Source organism: Dendrobates tinctorius, unplaced genomic scaffold, assembly GCF_039654945.1.
Source record: "Dendrobates tinctorius isolate UK_male_01 unplaced genomic scaffold, ASM3965494v1 ptg000069l, whole genome shotgun sequence".
Lineage (NCBI taxonomy): Eukaryota > Metazoa > Chordata > Amphibia > Anura > Dendrobatidae > Dendrobates > Dendrobates tinctorius.
Genome location: NW_027361737.1, coordinates 27,140,212 through 27,153,207, shown reverse-complemented (window position 1 = coordinate 27,153,207; position 12,996 = coordinate 27,140,212). Strand labels below are relative to the sequence as shown.

Sequence of the window (12,996 nt, the reverse complement as noted above, 5' to 3'; positions counted from 1 at the left end):
AAAAATAAATGTGTTGGAAGGACAGCCTCTATAATGCTTGAGTCATTTACTTGGTTGGTACTCCTTGGTCTGAAATCAGCCTTTCTAAATGGGGCATAAACAAATCATCATCCTAGTAATGTGTCAGTATCTAAATATGCGTAATCTATGTGTGCGCATATATCAGACTTCAAATGACAATGAAAAACCTATTTCTCCGTAAAACTGTATGTATTCTATTTTTCAAGCAATTTACCACATTTACCAAAATATTTTTATTTTAATTCAATTAAAAAGAAAATAAAAAAACAACAAGATATATAGCAGCTTCTTGGTCCATTACACATTTATTCAATATTTTATATACATTTCAATCACACAAAATACATTCACAAATTACATTCGAGTGCAAAATGAAACATGGTAAATAGATGCTACAGCATGAAATATACCTGGTTTCATTAATGTCCCGCCTTTGTAGATATAAGAAATTATAACAACCATGTTCAATAACTCAGAATTTTTTTTTTTTTTACATTCAATCAGCAATGTAAGTGAAATAGCCCCTGTCCTAGGTGGAAGGGAAAAAAAAAAAAAGAAAGTAATCTCGATAGTGCCACATTTTTCGGGAAGCCAAAAAGGCTCAAGTATCTCAGGTGAGCAGCACCGGCTGGGAGTGAATTTTTATTTTTCTCCCACTACACAATACATGAAAAATAGTAATATACTTTTTTTTTTAATATAACTTTCACCAGCAAATTTCTTCAATCAGTGAATCTAAGACTCCATTTCATCATCAGCTTTAATCAATTGCTTACAATGAAAGTGAAGTTTACCATGAAATTAAAAGTGGACTGGCACCTGTTCTGTATAATATAGGGCTCACCCTCAGAATTATTTTCCCTATTCGACCCAATTAACTACAGTCTGACATCTCCTATGTTGCGGTCTGACAAAATGTATCCTAGAAAGCTTCCTCCAACTCCTGGGATCTCCATTGAATTCAAATAGGGCTCATTCTGAAAAACACCACATCACTGCAAAATGAGGAACGACATAGCCTTTCTAGATCGAAAACATTACTTTGAGTAAATAAAAACATATATATACAAACGCACATTGCCATAAAGGCCATTACAGCAAAGTTTTTAAATTCCAATGACAAAATAAAAAAAAAAAATGCTCCCTGCAAACATTTTACAAATGATTGCAATAAATTAAGAAATAATTTAAATATTAGCATTGGTGGAGCCTGTTCGCCTCTCGGAGATTACACAGAAACCGATCCGGTGACGATCCTACGGATGTGCGTGTACGATTTTCTTATGGTGACGCTGCTATGATGGGAAACGCCACGAGGTAGGACACATTCCTCAGTCAGTTTTCCAGTCTCGATGTTCCAGCACAGAACAGTAGCAATCACCTCGTTCCTCTCATCTCGACCACCCGTGATAAATATCTTATTACAACATGCAGCGATCCCGCAACTTGCCCGTTCATGGCTAAACTTCGTTACCAGACTCCAAGAGTCATCGAGTGGGTTGTACGAGTACAAAGCCTTCATTGCGCCACCTGTACAAGAAAAAAAAAATTATACTGTAATTTTTTTTTCTTTTCCTATTGCCTGGTATTGCACTGAACTTGGGTAAATGTTTAATTACATTGAAGAAAAACAATTGCATATCGACTACAACTAATTATCTACTGGACTAATATACAATACATACTGTATCTAAGTAAAGTAACTCCCACTTAAAGGGATCCCATCATGTGAAAAAATGCCATTAACCTTAACTTTCTGAAGCTGTGTGGCTGCCAGGAGGAATAGAGGTGTGCCGACTCTGCTTCAGTCACCACTGTAGTGCATCGGGGTTGGTGCAATGCAACAGATAAGGAACTACCAAATCAGAGTTCAAAGCAAAAGGTCTTTAATGTCCAATAAGAAACTCACAAATGGAAAAGCAAATGGTATCCTCTGGATCGCAGCCGGGGTGTCAAGACAGTCTGTATCCGAGACCAGTTGCCATGGGCGACTGCACCGCCGTATCACTCTGAGGGGATTCAGGCATTTTTGCTTCCTTTGGCTCCGAGTTACTTCACACAAGCCGGATGCTGCAGAGCCACCTGCTCTGCAGTTTGCAAACAAAGACGATTTTAAATGGAATCTGTGGCCATGGGCCACTTGTAAGACTCGGCTGGAGGGAGCAAACCGCCCCACTACCATCCTGTAGTTCGCTCCAAAAATAAAAGCTTTTAAATGGATTTTCCTAAACATTGCCTTGGCCAAATAACTTGAAAAAGGTCCACACTTTTATTTTGCACTGCAACAACAGCTATGCCTGTGACTGCTATGCACTCCAGCGGCCTCAATATACTTCTATGTGCATCCCTGGGGATACATATTGACCCTCGCATATGACCCCCCTCACACCACTCAGTACATAATGAGCAGTAATCACATCATCGTGCCCACTGCTCTGACAAATCAGATGCCGAGGCAGACTGATGGGGGATGGGAGCATCTGTTGATACTCCCTCCTCCATCATCATTGCTCGCGCTGACAGCCAGACTCCACTTCCGGCCATCAGTGCGAGCAATGATGATAGAGGAGGGAGTGTCAGCAGGGGCTTCCACCACCATCATTCTATGCGGGTGGGTGCTGTCGGGCAGAGGTGGGCCCGATGCAGGCACTGACACCTGGCCGCACCAGCTCAGAGGCCACATAGCAGTGTTGTGGCCTGCCACTATTGGCTGTAACCTGGCCCTGGCTCAGCAGTGCATCAGTACAGAGATGGCTGTCAGTCAGTGCTGGTGTAGGGGATTGAAGTAGAATATCCCTTTAATGCCACCTCCCCTTTAAGGAGCTCTAATATAAACATATTGTAAATGTTGTACAGATTATGTTCCGGTAAAATATGATTTTTTTATTTTTATGGCTCTACGTTATAAACTTCTGTGAAGCACTTGGTGGTTCAAAGTGTTCATCACACATCTAGATAAGTTCCTTGGGGGGTCTGGTTTCCAAAATGAGGTCACAGTTTAGGTTTCAACAGTTTAGGCACATCATGGGCTCTCCAAAGGCAACATGCCATCTGCAGACCATTCCATCAAAGTCTGCATTCCAGAACGTCACTACTTCCCTTCCGAGCCCCGACGTTGCCCATATAGTAGTTTTCTCCCACATGTGAGATATCAGCGTACTCAGGATAAATTGGACAACTTTTAGGGTACAATTTCTCCTGTTACCCTTGGGAAAATAAAAAAAATTGGGGACTAAAAGATCATGTTTCTGGAAAAAATATGATTTTTCTATTTTCATGCCTGGGCGTTATAAACTTCTGTGAAGCCCTTGGGGGTTCAAAGTGCTCACAACACATCTAGATAAGTTCCTTGGGGGGGACTAGTTTCCAAAATGGTGTCATCTGTGGGGTGTTTCCACTGTTTAGGCACATCATGGGCTTTCCAAACGCAGCATGGCATCCAATCTCAATTCCAGCCAAAAACGTCAAATGGCGCTGCTTCCCTTCCGAGCTCTGCCATGCGCCCAAATAGTGGTTTACCCCCACATGTGGGGTATCAGCATACTCAGGACAAATTGCACAATAACTTTTGGGGTCCTGTTACCCTTGGGAAAATAAAAATTGGGGGTGAAAAGTTCATTTTTGTGGAAAAAATATGATTTTTTTAATTGTATGGCTGTACGTTATAAGCTTCTGTGAAGCCCTTGGGGGTTCAAAGTTTTCACCACGTATCTAGATAAGTTCCTTGGGGGGTCTAGCTTCCAAAATGGGGTCACTTGTCGGGAGTTTCTACTGTTTAGGCCAACAGGGGTTGTCTAAACGTGACATGGCGTCCGATCTGAATTCCAGCCAATTTTGCATTGAAAAAGTCAAACGGCGCTCCTTCCCTTCTGAACTCTGCCATGCGCCGAAACAGTGGTACCCCCCCACATGTCAGGTATCAGCGTACTCAGGACAAATTGAACAATAACTTTTGCAGTCCAATTTCTCAATTTCTGATGTTACCCTTGGTAAAATAAAAAAAAAAAATTGGACCTGAAGTAATTTTTTTTGTGAAAAAAAGTTAAATGTTCATTTTTTTAAACATTCAAAAAATTCCTGTGAAGCACCTGAAGGGTTAATAAACTTCTTGAATGTGGTTTTGAGCACCTTGAGGGGTGCATTTTTTAGAATGGTGTCACTTTTGGGTATTTTCTATCATATAGATCCCTCAAAGTAACTTCAAATGTGATGTGGTCCCTAAAAATAAAATGGTGTTGTAAAAATGAGAAATCGCTGGTCAACTTTTAACCCTTATAACTTCCTAACAAAAAAAATTTTGGTTCCCAAATAGTGCTGATGTAAAGTAAACATGTGGGAAATGTTACTTATTAAGTTTTTTGTGATTTAAGGGCATAAAAATTCAAAGTTGGAAAATTGTGGAATTTCCAAAATTGTCGCCAAATTTCCATTTTTTTCACAAATAAACGCAAGTTATATGAACGAAATTTTACCACTAACATGAAGTACAATACGTCACGAGAAAACAAAGTCAGAATCACCGGTATCCATGGAAGCGTTCCAGAGTTATTACCTTATAAAGGGACAGTGGTCAGAATTGTAAAAATTGGCCTGGTCATGAACGTGCAAACCACTCTTGGGGGTAAAGGGGTTAAACTGTACATCGTCAGCGGTTTTTCACATGACAGGTTCCCTTTATAAGCACCCCAAGGCTAGGCTCATGCATGGTGCTTCACCTATTAGGAACAGATCAATAGGACAGTGTATTTCTTCTGGTACATGCACAGGTTGAGAACCAAGGACTCAGGACACTAATCTAAATATTAAGCTATGTGCACACGGTCTTTTTGCTGAGAAACGCTATTTTTTTTTTTAGACTTGGAGAATCCAAAACCTCCATGTGCCCATAGCCTTAGTTTGATCCTTATGTCAAATGCCACTAGCATATAGTTATTGAAAAAGAGCGAACCTGACACTTTTGTCATAATTTTTTATTTTTTTTACTTGATGCAAATACCGCTGTTCTCTGACTCTGGCCTTGTTTCTTTTGTTCCAGTGTTTCCCCATTCCAGACACTTGGTACCCCTTCTCTGTATGTAAACATAATCTTGGTAGCCCAGCTGGCGTGATTTTCAGCTGTTCACTTTGGAACCACACGCACGAGGATAAAAAGGATAGATTAACATATAGAGAAAAAAACAAGGATTTATCAAGAACAAAAAGGCGCAGGAGCAAAGAGAAAAACGGCAACATTTCTACCAGGCAAACAAATGTATGACAAGTGACAGCTCCTCTTTACCGAACAACAGTACATAGCGGCTAAATAACACCATTATGGAATTAAAGGTATGTGCACACAACATCTTATTCTATCGGATTCCACCTGAAACCTTGCAATCATTATATGGCACTTTGTATTTGCAATTGCTGATTTTGCCTTTCTAGCCAATTGATTCTTCTGCTTTCCATTAGGTTCATGACATCAAGTGTTTAAAAACTGATAACTATGTAGAAACAGGAAAGATGTATATCTTTGTACCGTGTTAGCCAGTAGATAGAAAAATGGGTCGCCCGCCCGGGCCGTGGGGTACTCGGTACCGGGCCAGTAGCTCACAGGGAAGTGTCACAGTAGCGGTGACCCGGTCCATGGCCCTGGGCGTCCATGTGAAAGGGGGTGGTGTTAAGCGTGGCTGATTAAAGTTTATAAGTGGATGATTCGTGACGCCACCTGTGGTGTTCGGCAATGAAGGTGTTAAGCCGACGCTGCAAACAGATCCTCTGGGACAGATGGTGTGGTGCAGCAACGATGTTGTGGCCCTCCACAGGTAGGGCCGTAGTCCCAGGGCAGTGTAGATGAAGAGCTAGTGAGGAGAGCGTAATGGTGCAGTGTTAAGCACAGAGATGTAGCAGTGCTGAGTGGGTTGGCGCAGGAATAAGCGGAGGACACCAGGGCATGTAGTTCCAAAGCTTTACTCACAGTCTGTTGTGCATACAGGTGCCCGCCTCCGTGCTGTGTCCTCCAGGTCAGGGGATCAGCCAACCTCCAGGCAAGATGAAGTACTCCGTTCCAACTCTCCGTCAACATATGCCTTCTCTGAACGTCTCCTTTCTAGCGCTTTTAATGATGTTCGTGTGGTTGTGTGTTAAACCCAAGTTCCTCCTTTAAGATGTTCCTTTGAACTCTACTTGTACAGCAGACAGCTGTAGCCTGCTTCGGGGACTCCTTGCTACCAAGTCCCGGCTCACTCACGTTGCTGTTGTGCCCCCAAGTCTTGTGTGGGAATAAAGTGGTGACAACTTCTATTCCTCCGGTGTCTGCTGCAGGACCATTAGTAACTATACAACCTCGGGGACCGGACCCCGGACATGCGCTTAGAACTTGAGGAAGGGTTCCACTCCGACCCTAGTCCTTAGCCCTCTTCTTCTCCTTACGTTCCGCACCAAACTATCTTCCTTTTAGAGAATCAGGCTTTCTATATCTCTTTCCCGTGCCAGCAGCTCCAGGTCACAGGAGACTGCTGCAGCACCTCCTTCCATCCATCCCACTCAGGGGATCTCCTCTCACAGACTGACCTAGTCCTAATAATCTCCCGCTCTCTTGTGCAACTAAGCTCCACCCACCTCCCAGCACTCTTCGTGTTCCAAGCAGGGAGCCACCAAAGGTGCTTTGCTACACTACTATGTTGTGTGGGATGCAGGTGTTGGAGTGTGGTCAGGTGTCTCCACCTTACCTGAATGGTGGGGTACCACACCTCAGGAGGAGGTGCAGTACCTCTGTGGTGACTGAACCCTCAGGGGCGCCACAAAAATATTCAGAATTGAGAGTCTTCAGTGGATAAGCAGTGAAGGTTTTATTATCCTCTGATTGGGGTCTGGTAATGTGATGCCCCCACAAGGTCTTAGGAGCAAATTCCTTAATTGATGTAAAAAGACATAAATCCATGCGACACATTCATTCCTGTACTGAGTGTGTCAAAGGTCATCATGAGCTTGTACTCCCAAACTTTTCTATCTCTCTGAGATGTGAAGTTATCTTTCAATACAAGTAATTTCATATCCATGTTGCTGTGATCAGGCATACAAAAATGTTTTGCCACAGGTAGATCTATTCTTTTTTCTTTTATTGTGTGGCGATGAGAATTCATCCTTGTTTTCAGTTTTTGCCCGGTCTCCCCCACATACAGACCCCCAGTTGGACATTTAGTACAAATAATTAGGTACACCACATCACATTACCAGACTCCAATCAGAGGACAATAAAACCTTCACTGCTTATCTATGAACTGCTCTAATATTTATGGCCATAACTGTCTATCACTCCCCCATTATGATAGTTCTGCTTCACGTCACTTGTCTTATCTATTGCATTTTTTCTGTGCTGTGTTGTGCATAAATGTGACTCTTCAGATTTTTTATTAGTCAATGCCTGATGAAGAGACCTGAGTAGTCTCGAAAGCTTGCAATGAGATTACCATCTTTTCAGTTAGCCATTAAAAGGTATCAACCACTGAGGACTCTCAATTCCAAATATTTTTCTATGTAGAAACAGAAAGTCTATTTTCCCTGCATGAGTAATGAGTCACTAACAAATCCCTGCCTGGAGGAGGAGGGAGCAGCTGGGACAGGGGTTGAAGAGGAGGATGATAAATGTAGGTAAAAGAGACTTCCTGTTTCTACATAGAGCTAATGGAAAACAAGAATTTACTGTGTAGAAAGGCAAAATGAGCAATTGTAAGTACACAGTGCCATATAATCTGATGACTGCAAATTTAAGAGGATAAAAACTGATGGGAGGAGGAGTGCTTCAAGAACATATATACAGCAATGTCAAAACAACTTTCTATGTATATGTTCCATCTACTGCAACTTCTTTTAACAATTTCAGGCTTCGAAAGCTGTGAAGCTGCTTAAAAAAAAAAAAAAAAAAAAAGGACCCGACCATTCTTTAGGCAGCTTCCACTTTGATGTTGCCTTTATTTTATATATGGAAAAGAACGCCTGCACAAAATATGGTGGGGAGATCAATGGCCGAAAGTCATTTAAGCCCTGAAAAACACCAGAAACTTACTTAAATCTGGGATAATTGGCTATTTGCCCAATTTCATGCCACTTTTGATGCCCACAGCCCATTTAGGCCGGGCTGGAGTGACCTGAATTAGATGTCCCATCCATGTGTGCATGCATTGTGAGACAAGCAGTCCAAACTCATTTAACCCCTTCCATAATGCCCTTCTGTGCCCACTTTGATGCCCATTTTTGCGCCAGTTTTATCATTTTTGTAGCCGCTTTTACGTATATTCATATCAGGGCACCTCGCTGAATTGTATTTTATTATTGTGTTTTTTTAGTTTTGTAGTTAAAACTGTAAGAAACACGCAAAAAAGAATTGGTGAATAAGAAACCAACTTCATGCCCAAATAAACTGAAAGAATAAGAAACCAACTTCAGTATCGTGTTTTATACAATCTGAATAAAACTGCTGTGCAAATAATATGAAGGTTTGTGGTGGATCCTACATTTGTTGCTCCCCTTTACACAGTGGCTGATGTTACCTGTACAATCACATACCCAAAGGCTAGCCCTGACGAGACAATGCCCAAGTGAAGTAGGGGATGAAGGATCTTAAAACCCATGTTATAACAACTCACCCACAACATAGATGTGATCATGGAAGCTTACAGCATTAATACATTTTGCTTCGACAGGCATTGGGGACTTTACACTCCACTTGTTGGTAGAAGGGTCATAGCACTGAGTTTTGTCCGTGGCCAGTTTTCCATTGGGTCCACCCCCAATAACATAGAGCTTGTTGTGGAGACTCGCTGCAGCAAATGAACTCACACTGATTATTAATGGAGCCACCTGTCAGAAAACAGAGAGTTGCTTTCAATAGGATATAAGAACTTGTTCACAAGTAGCGTTTTCACAGCGGGATTTTTTAAACAAAACAGCATTTTACAGAAGAAGCAAAGTATAGGACATTTCTGAAGTCTTGTTCACATGGTGCGTTTGTTTTTTTTTCCTTTTAACTGCAGCTGCATGTCAACTCTTACCAGTTTAAGCTCAATTGAATGCATAAGAATAACGCAAAAATGCTTTAAAAACGTGTATGAGGTATGCAGCGTTTTCCCTGCCAACATTATTTTTTAGGCAGAAAAAAAGACTGCAAAAAGCGCTGTGTGAACATACTGTTAGGCCAAATTCAGATGTCAGTTTTTTATGTACAAGTTCTTTTTGTGTTTTTCACGCATAGAACATGTACCTTATATAGTGCCAGGTTCATAAATTATTGCAGAGCCAGTGGTTGGCACCAGATTAAGGAGGCATGTCCAATTTCTACACGAGTCACAGGCCAAACGCTTCAATGCAAGTCTATGGGCTTGTAAAAAAACATCAGCCAGCATTTGGATGCCATGTAGATTCCAGATTTCACTGAATGTTTGATAGGCTAAATTTACTTGAGAAGATATAAAAAAAAAAAAACTGACTGCCTTTCATCCAGAACAAAAAAAAACAGACTTTTGTCATCTGTTCTGTCATCCATATACAAACTATATGGCATCCATTTTTACATCAACAGTTATTAAATTTCGCAAGTATCAAATATCAGGACGACATGAAAAAAAACAGTCATCTGTTTTTTTGTCAGCAGTAACTGGATTGAGAATACGGTTGTGTGAACAAAGCTGTGTGGCACCATGTTTGTGTACATAAAAATTTCTTGCAGGTTTTACTGCTCAGAATTGCATTAAAAGCACTGTGTGACCTGGCCTTTAGCCTAAATATGAAACCTCAAAGTTTTCTGCAACTATTAATCATTATCAACGTGGGTCAGCAGTTTCAGCCATGCAGTAAGCCACATCGTGTCATCTTACCCTAAGAGAACAGCCATACCTGCAGGTAATAAAGTCCGTGGAGCCTCATTTAAAAGTCTCAAACACGGGACTAGCCAGATCTTCCTCCAGGGAAGAACCCAGCCATGGGATGGCTCCTTTCAGAAACCACCATTACCACCATATTAAGTGGCCCTTTAAGTCAATATCCAGCTCTTTATGAGTTTACAGATATGACAAGGGAAATACCAAGGCCAGGTATCCATCCACAGACAGCTGTTTCAGGGTGTTGCCCCTCATCAGTGTGGAGTAGGATTCTGGCTAGGTGGGAGTAATGCCTAGTAGACCAACATCACGAAATAATCACTGACCTCAGGGAGACCAAGTCAAAGAAAACACTGCGGCAGCCGGCAAAGGCGCTCAATCAGTGAAATCCTAGGTACATTGCTCCCTGGGAAATACGAATATGCAAATAAAGTCCGTGGAGCCTCATTTAAGAGTCTCAAACACGGGACTAGCCAGATCTTCCTCCAGGGAAGGACCCAGCCAAGGAGTAGCTCCTTTCGGAAACCACCATATTAAGTGGCCCTTTAAGTCAATATCCAGCTCTTTACGAGTCTACAGATATGACAAGAGAAATACCAAGGCCAGGTATCCATCCACAGACAGCTGTTTCGGGGTGTTGCCCCTCATTAGTGTGGAGTAGGATTCTGGCTAGGTGGGAGCAATGCCTAGTAGACTGTTAAATGACGCTCCACGGACTTTATTGGCATATTCGTATTTCCCAGGGAGCAATGCACCTAGGATTTCACTGATTGAGCGCCTTTGCCGGCTGCCGCAGTGTTTTCTTTGACTCGTCTCCCTGAGGTTAGTGATTGTTTCGTGATACCTGCAGCTAGCCACAGGGCCAATGCTCCAGTCACTGGATTGTGAAACAATATTGTGCAGCCATAGGCTCCTTATGGGTGGGCAGCATGCCAGCTATGCAGTTAGGCCCACCTTGTGGCCACACTCCCACGGTGCCTAACAAAACAGCTGACTGATAGGCTGGGTTCATATTGCGTTAGGGGGGTGCATTTAACGCATCCGTTACATAGCGGCATTAAGGCTATGTAACAGATGTGTTAACGCACCCATAGACTGCAATAGATGAGCGCATCGCTAACGCATGTCATAATCGGCATGCATTAGCGATGTGCCGTCATTCTGTGACGGACCCTCGGACGCGGTCTGCAGCCTCCAAGGGTCCGTCACTGTTAGCGCAGATGCCATAAAAGGCACGGACTGCCCTAACGCAATCTGAACTTGGCCTATAGCCATGCGGTTTGGAGGGTAAAACAGCTGTCTCCTCTGAGAAATGAAACATTTGTTAACAGGGATGAGCGAGCATGATCACGTGCTAACCGAGTGTCTTCGGCGTGCTCTAATAATATGTTTGAGTCCCCACAGCTGCATGACTCGTGGCTGTTTGACAGCCACAACACATGCATGGATTGGGTGGCACCCCTGAGGGTCCAGTCACCACAGAGGTACTGCGCCTCATCCAGAGGTGTGGTACCCCACTCTCAGGTAAGCAGGGAGCACCACCTTGGACTCGAACACCTGCACCCAACACACACTATAGCACCAGGGCACCCTGGAGGTACCCAAGGGAGGGTAGTCCCATCCCTGGCTGGGTAGTAAAGGGTGTTGGGAGGTTGGTGGAGATGGTAAGGAGAGAGGAGGAGCTTAGAGAGTGGGAAATAGAGTTCAGAGAGTGGAAGGAAAGTGGAAAGATATGTTGTGAAGCAGCTCCCTGTCAGGAGGAGCTGCAGAAGGAGAGAAGCTGAGAGAAGGAAGCTCACAGAGAGCAGAAGGGGTCTTAGGGGCACGGGAAGTGGGGATGCCACCCGTGGGTCCGATCCAGTAGTGGAGAGATGAGGTCAAAGTGGGGGTATCGGCCCCCGAGACTAGTGGAGAAATCACCACACTCAGCTAGCAATCTGGAGGCAGGGGCACCTGTAGGTGCTTCAGCCACAGCCACAGTTATCTTCGCCAAAATGGCAGCCATAAGGGAGCAAGGGGCCGCAGAGAGGACGATACCTGACAAGGTCCGCTGCTGCTGGCTTGGGACACTGACTGTGAGGTGTTGGGCAGGAGAGGCAGAAAGCCAGCACAGTGAGATGGCCAGGTGAGGCATATATTGAGAGGAGTCCTGGAAAGGTGTATCCTGATCTACCTGGGAGTTTGCTGGACCCCTCACCTGGAGGACGCAGCACCAAGCGGGCACCTGCCCACTAGAACAGTGAGTAAAGCTTTGGAAACTGCACCTCACCTGTGTCCTCTGACTATTCCTGGGTCACCTGCCCTGCATCACGTTCACCAACCTCACCTTTAACATCTACATCCAAGCTGCATTGGGATACAGCTCTACCTGAGGAGAGCTAAACCATCTCTACTGCCCTGTCACCATCTCAGAGGACCTGAATAGCAGTGTTGGTCCCCTGATCGAATACCACAGGTGGCGTCATGAACATTTTCTTATAAACATTCTAAACTTTATTCCCTTGTAAATATCCTTTTAATTGGACTCCCAGGGCCACGGATCGGGTCAGCGTTGCCATGACACCTCCCCTTTCTGAACCGGCCTGGTACCGAGTATGCCCAATGCCCTGGCAGGCGATCCAACTGCCTGTTTATTAGCAACCAGACATGCAGCTGTGGGGTCTCAAACACATTATTTGAGCATGCCGAAGCGTATTTAGCTTGCAAAATGCTAGCGTTTTCCAAGCGATCTGTAGCATCACTTGGAGAACTGATTGACACGTTGGTCACACTCGTCAAACATAGTGTTTGACGAGTGTGACCAACTTTTTACTACTGAGGCCGCCTATGCGGCATCAGTAGTAAAAGATAGAATGTAAAAAAAAAAAAAAAAACGGTGTTATTCTCACCCTCCGACGTCCCGCGCATCCGTTCCCAGTAATCCTTTGCGAAAATGCCCGCGATGACGTCAGTTCTCGCGGGATCGCGACGTCTCGCGGTAATTCGCGATGACGTCGCGCGAATGACCGCGAGACTTCGCGATCCCGCGAGAAGGGACGCCATCGCGAGCATTTTCGCAAAGGATTACTGGGAACGAGAGCGTGGAGAGAAGCGGGAAGGCTGCGCGGGACGTCGGAGG

At 43.8% G+C, this 12,996-nt stretch overlaps 1 protein-coding gene across 5 annotated transcripts in view; it reads right to left on the bottom strand.

Moving 5' to 3' along the window:
• Positions 1 to 307: 307 nt before the first annotated feature.
• Positions 308 to 12,996, bottom strand: part of KLHL6 (kelch like family member 6) — a 166,488-nt gene continuing 153,799 nt past the window's right edge. For all 5 annotated transcript variants that reach the window (XM_073581265.1, XM_073581266.1, XM_073581268.1 and 2 more), the window contains 2 exons: positions 8,649 to 8,862; positions 308 to 1,551 (listed from right to left, as the gene is read on the bottom strand). In XM_073581265.1, coding sequence (XP_073437366.1) covers positions 1,250 to 1,551; positions 8,649 to 8,862 — 516 coding nt within the window. In that variant the 3' untranslated portion in view covers positions 308 to 1,249. The remainder of the gene's footprint in view (positions 1,552 to 8,648; positions 8,863 to 12,996) is intronic.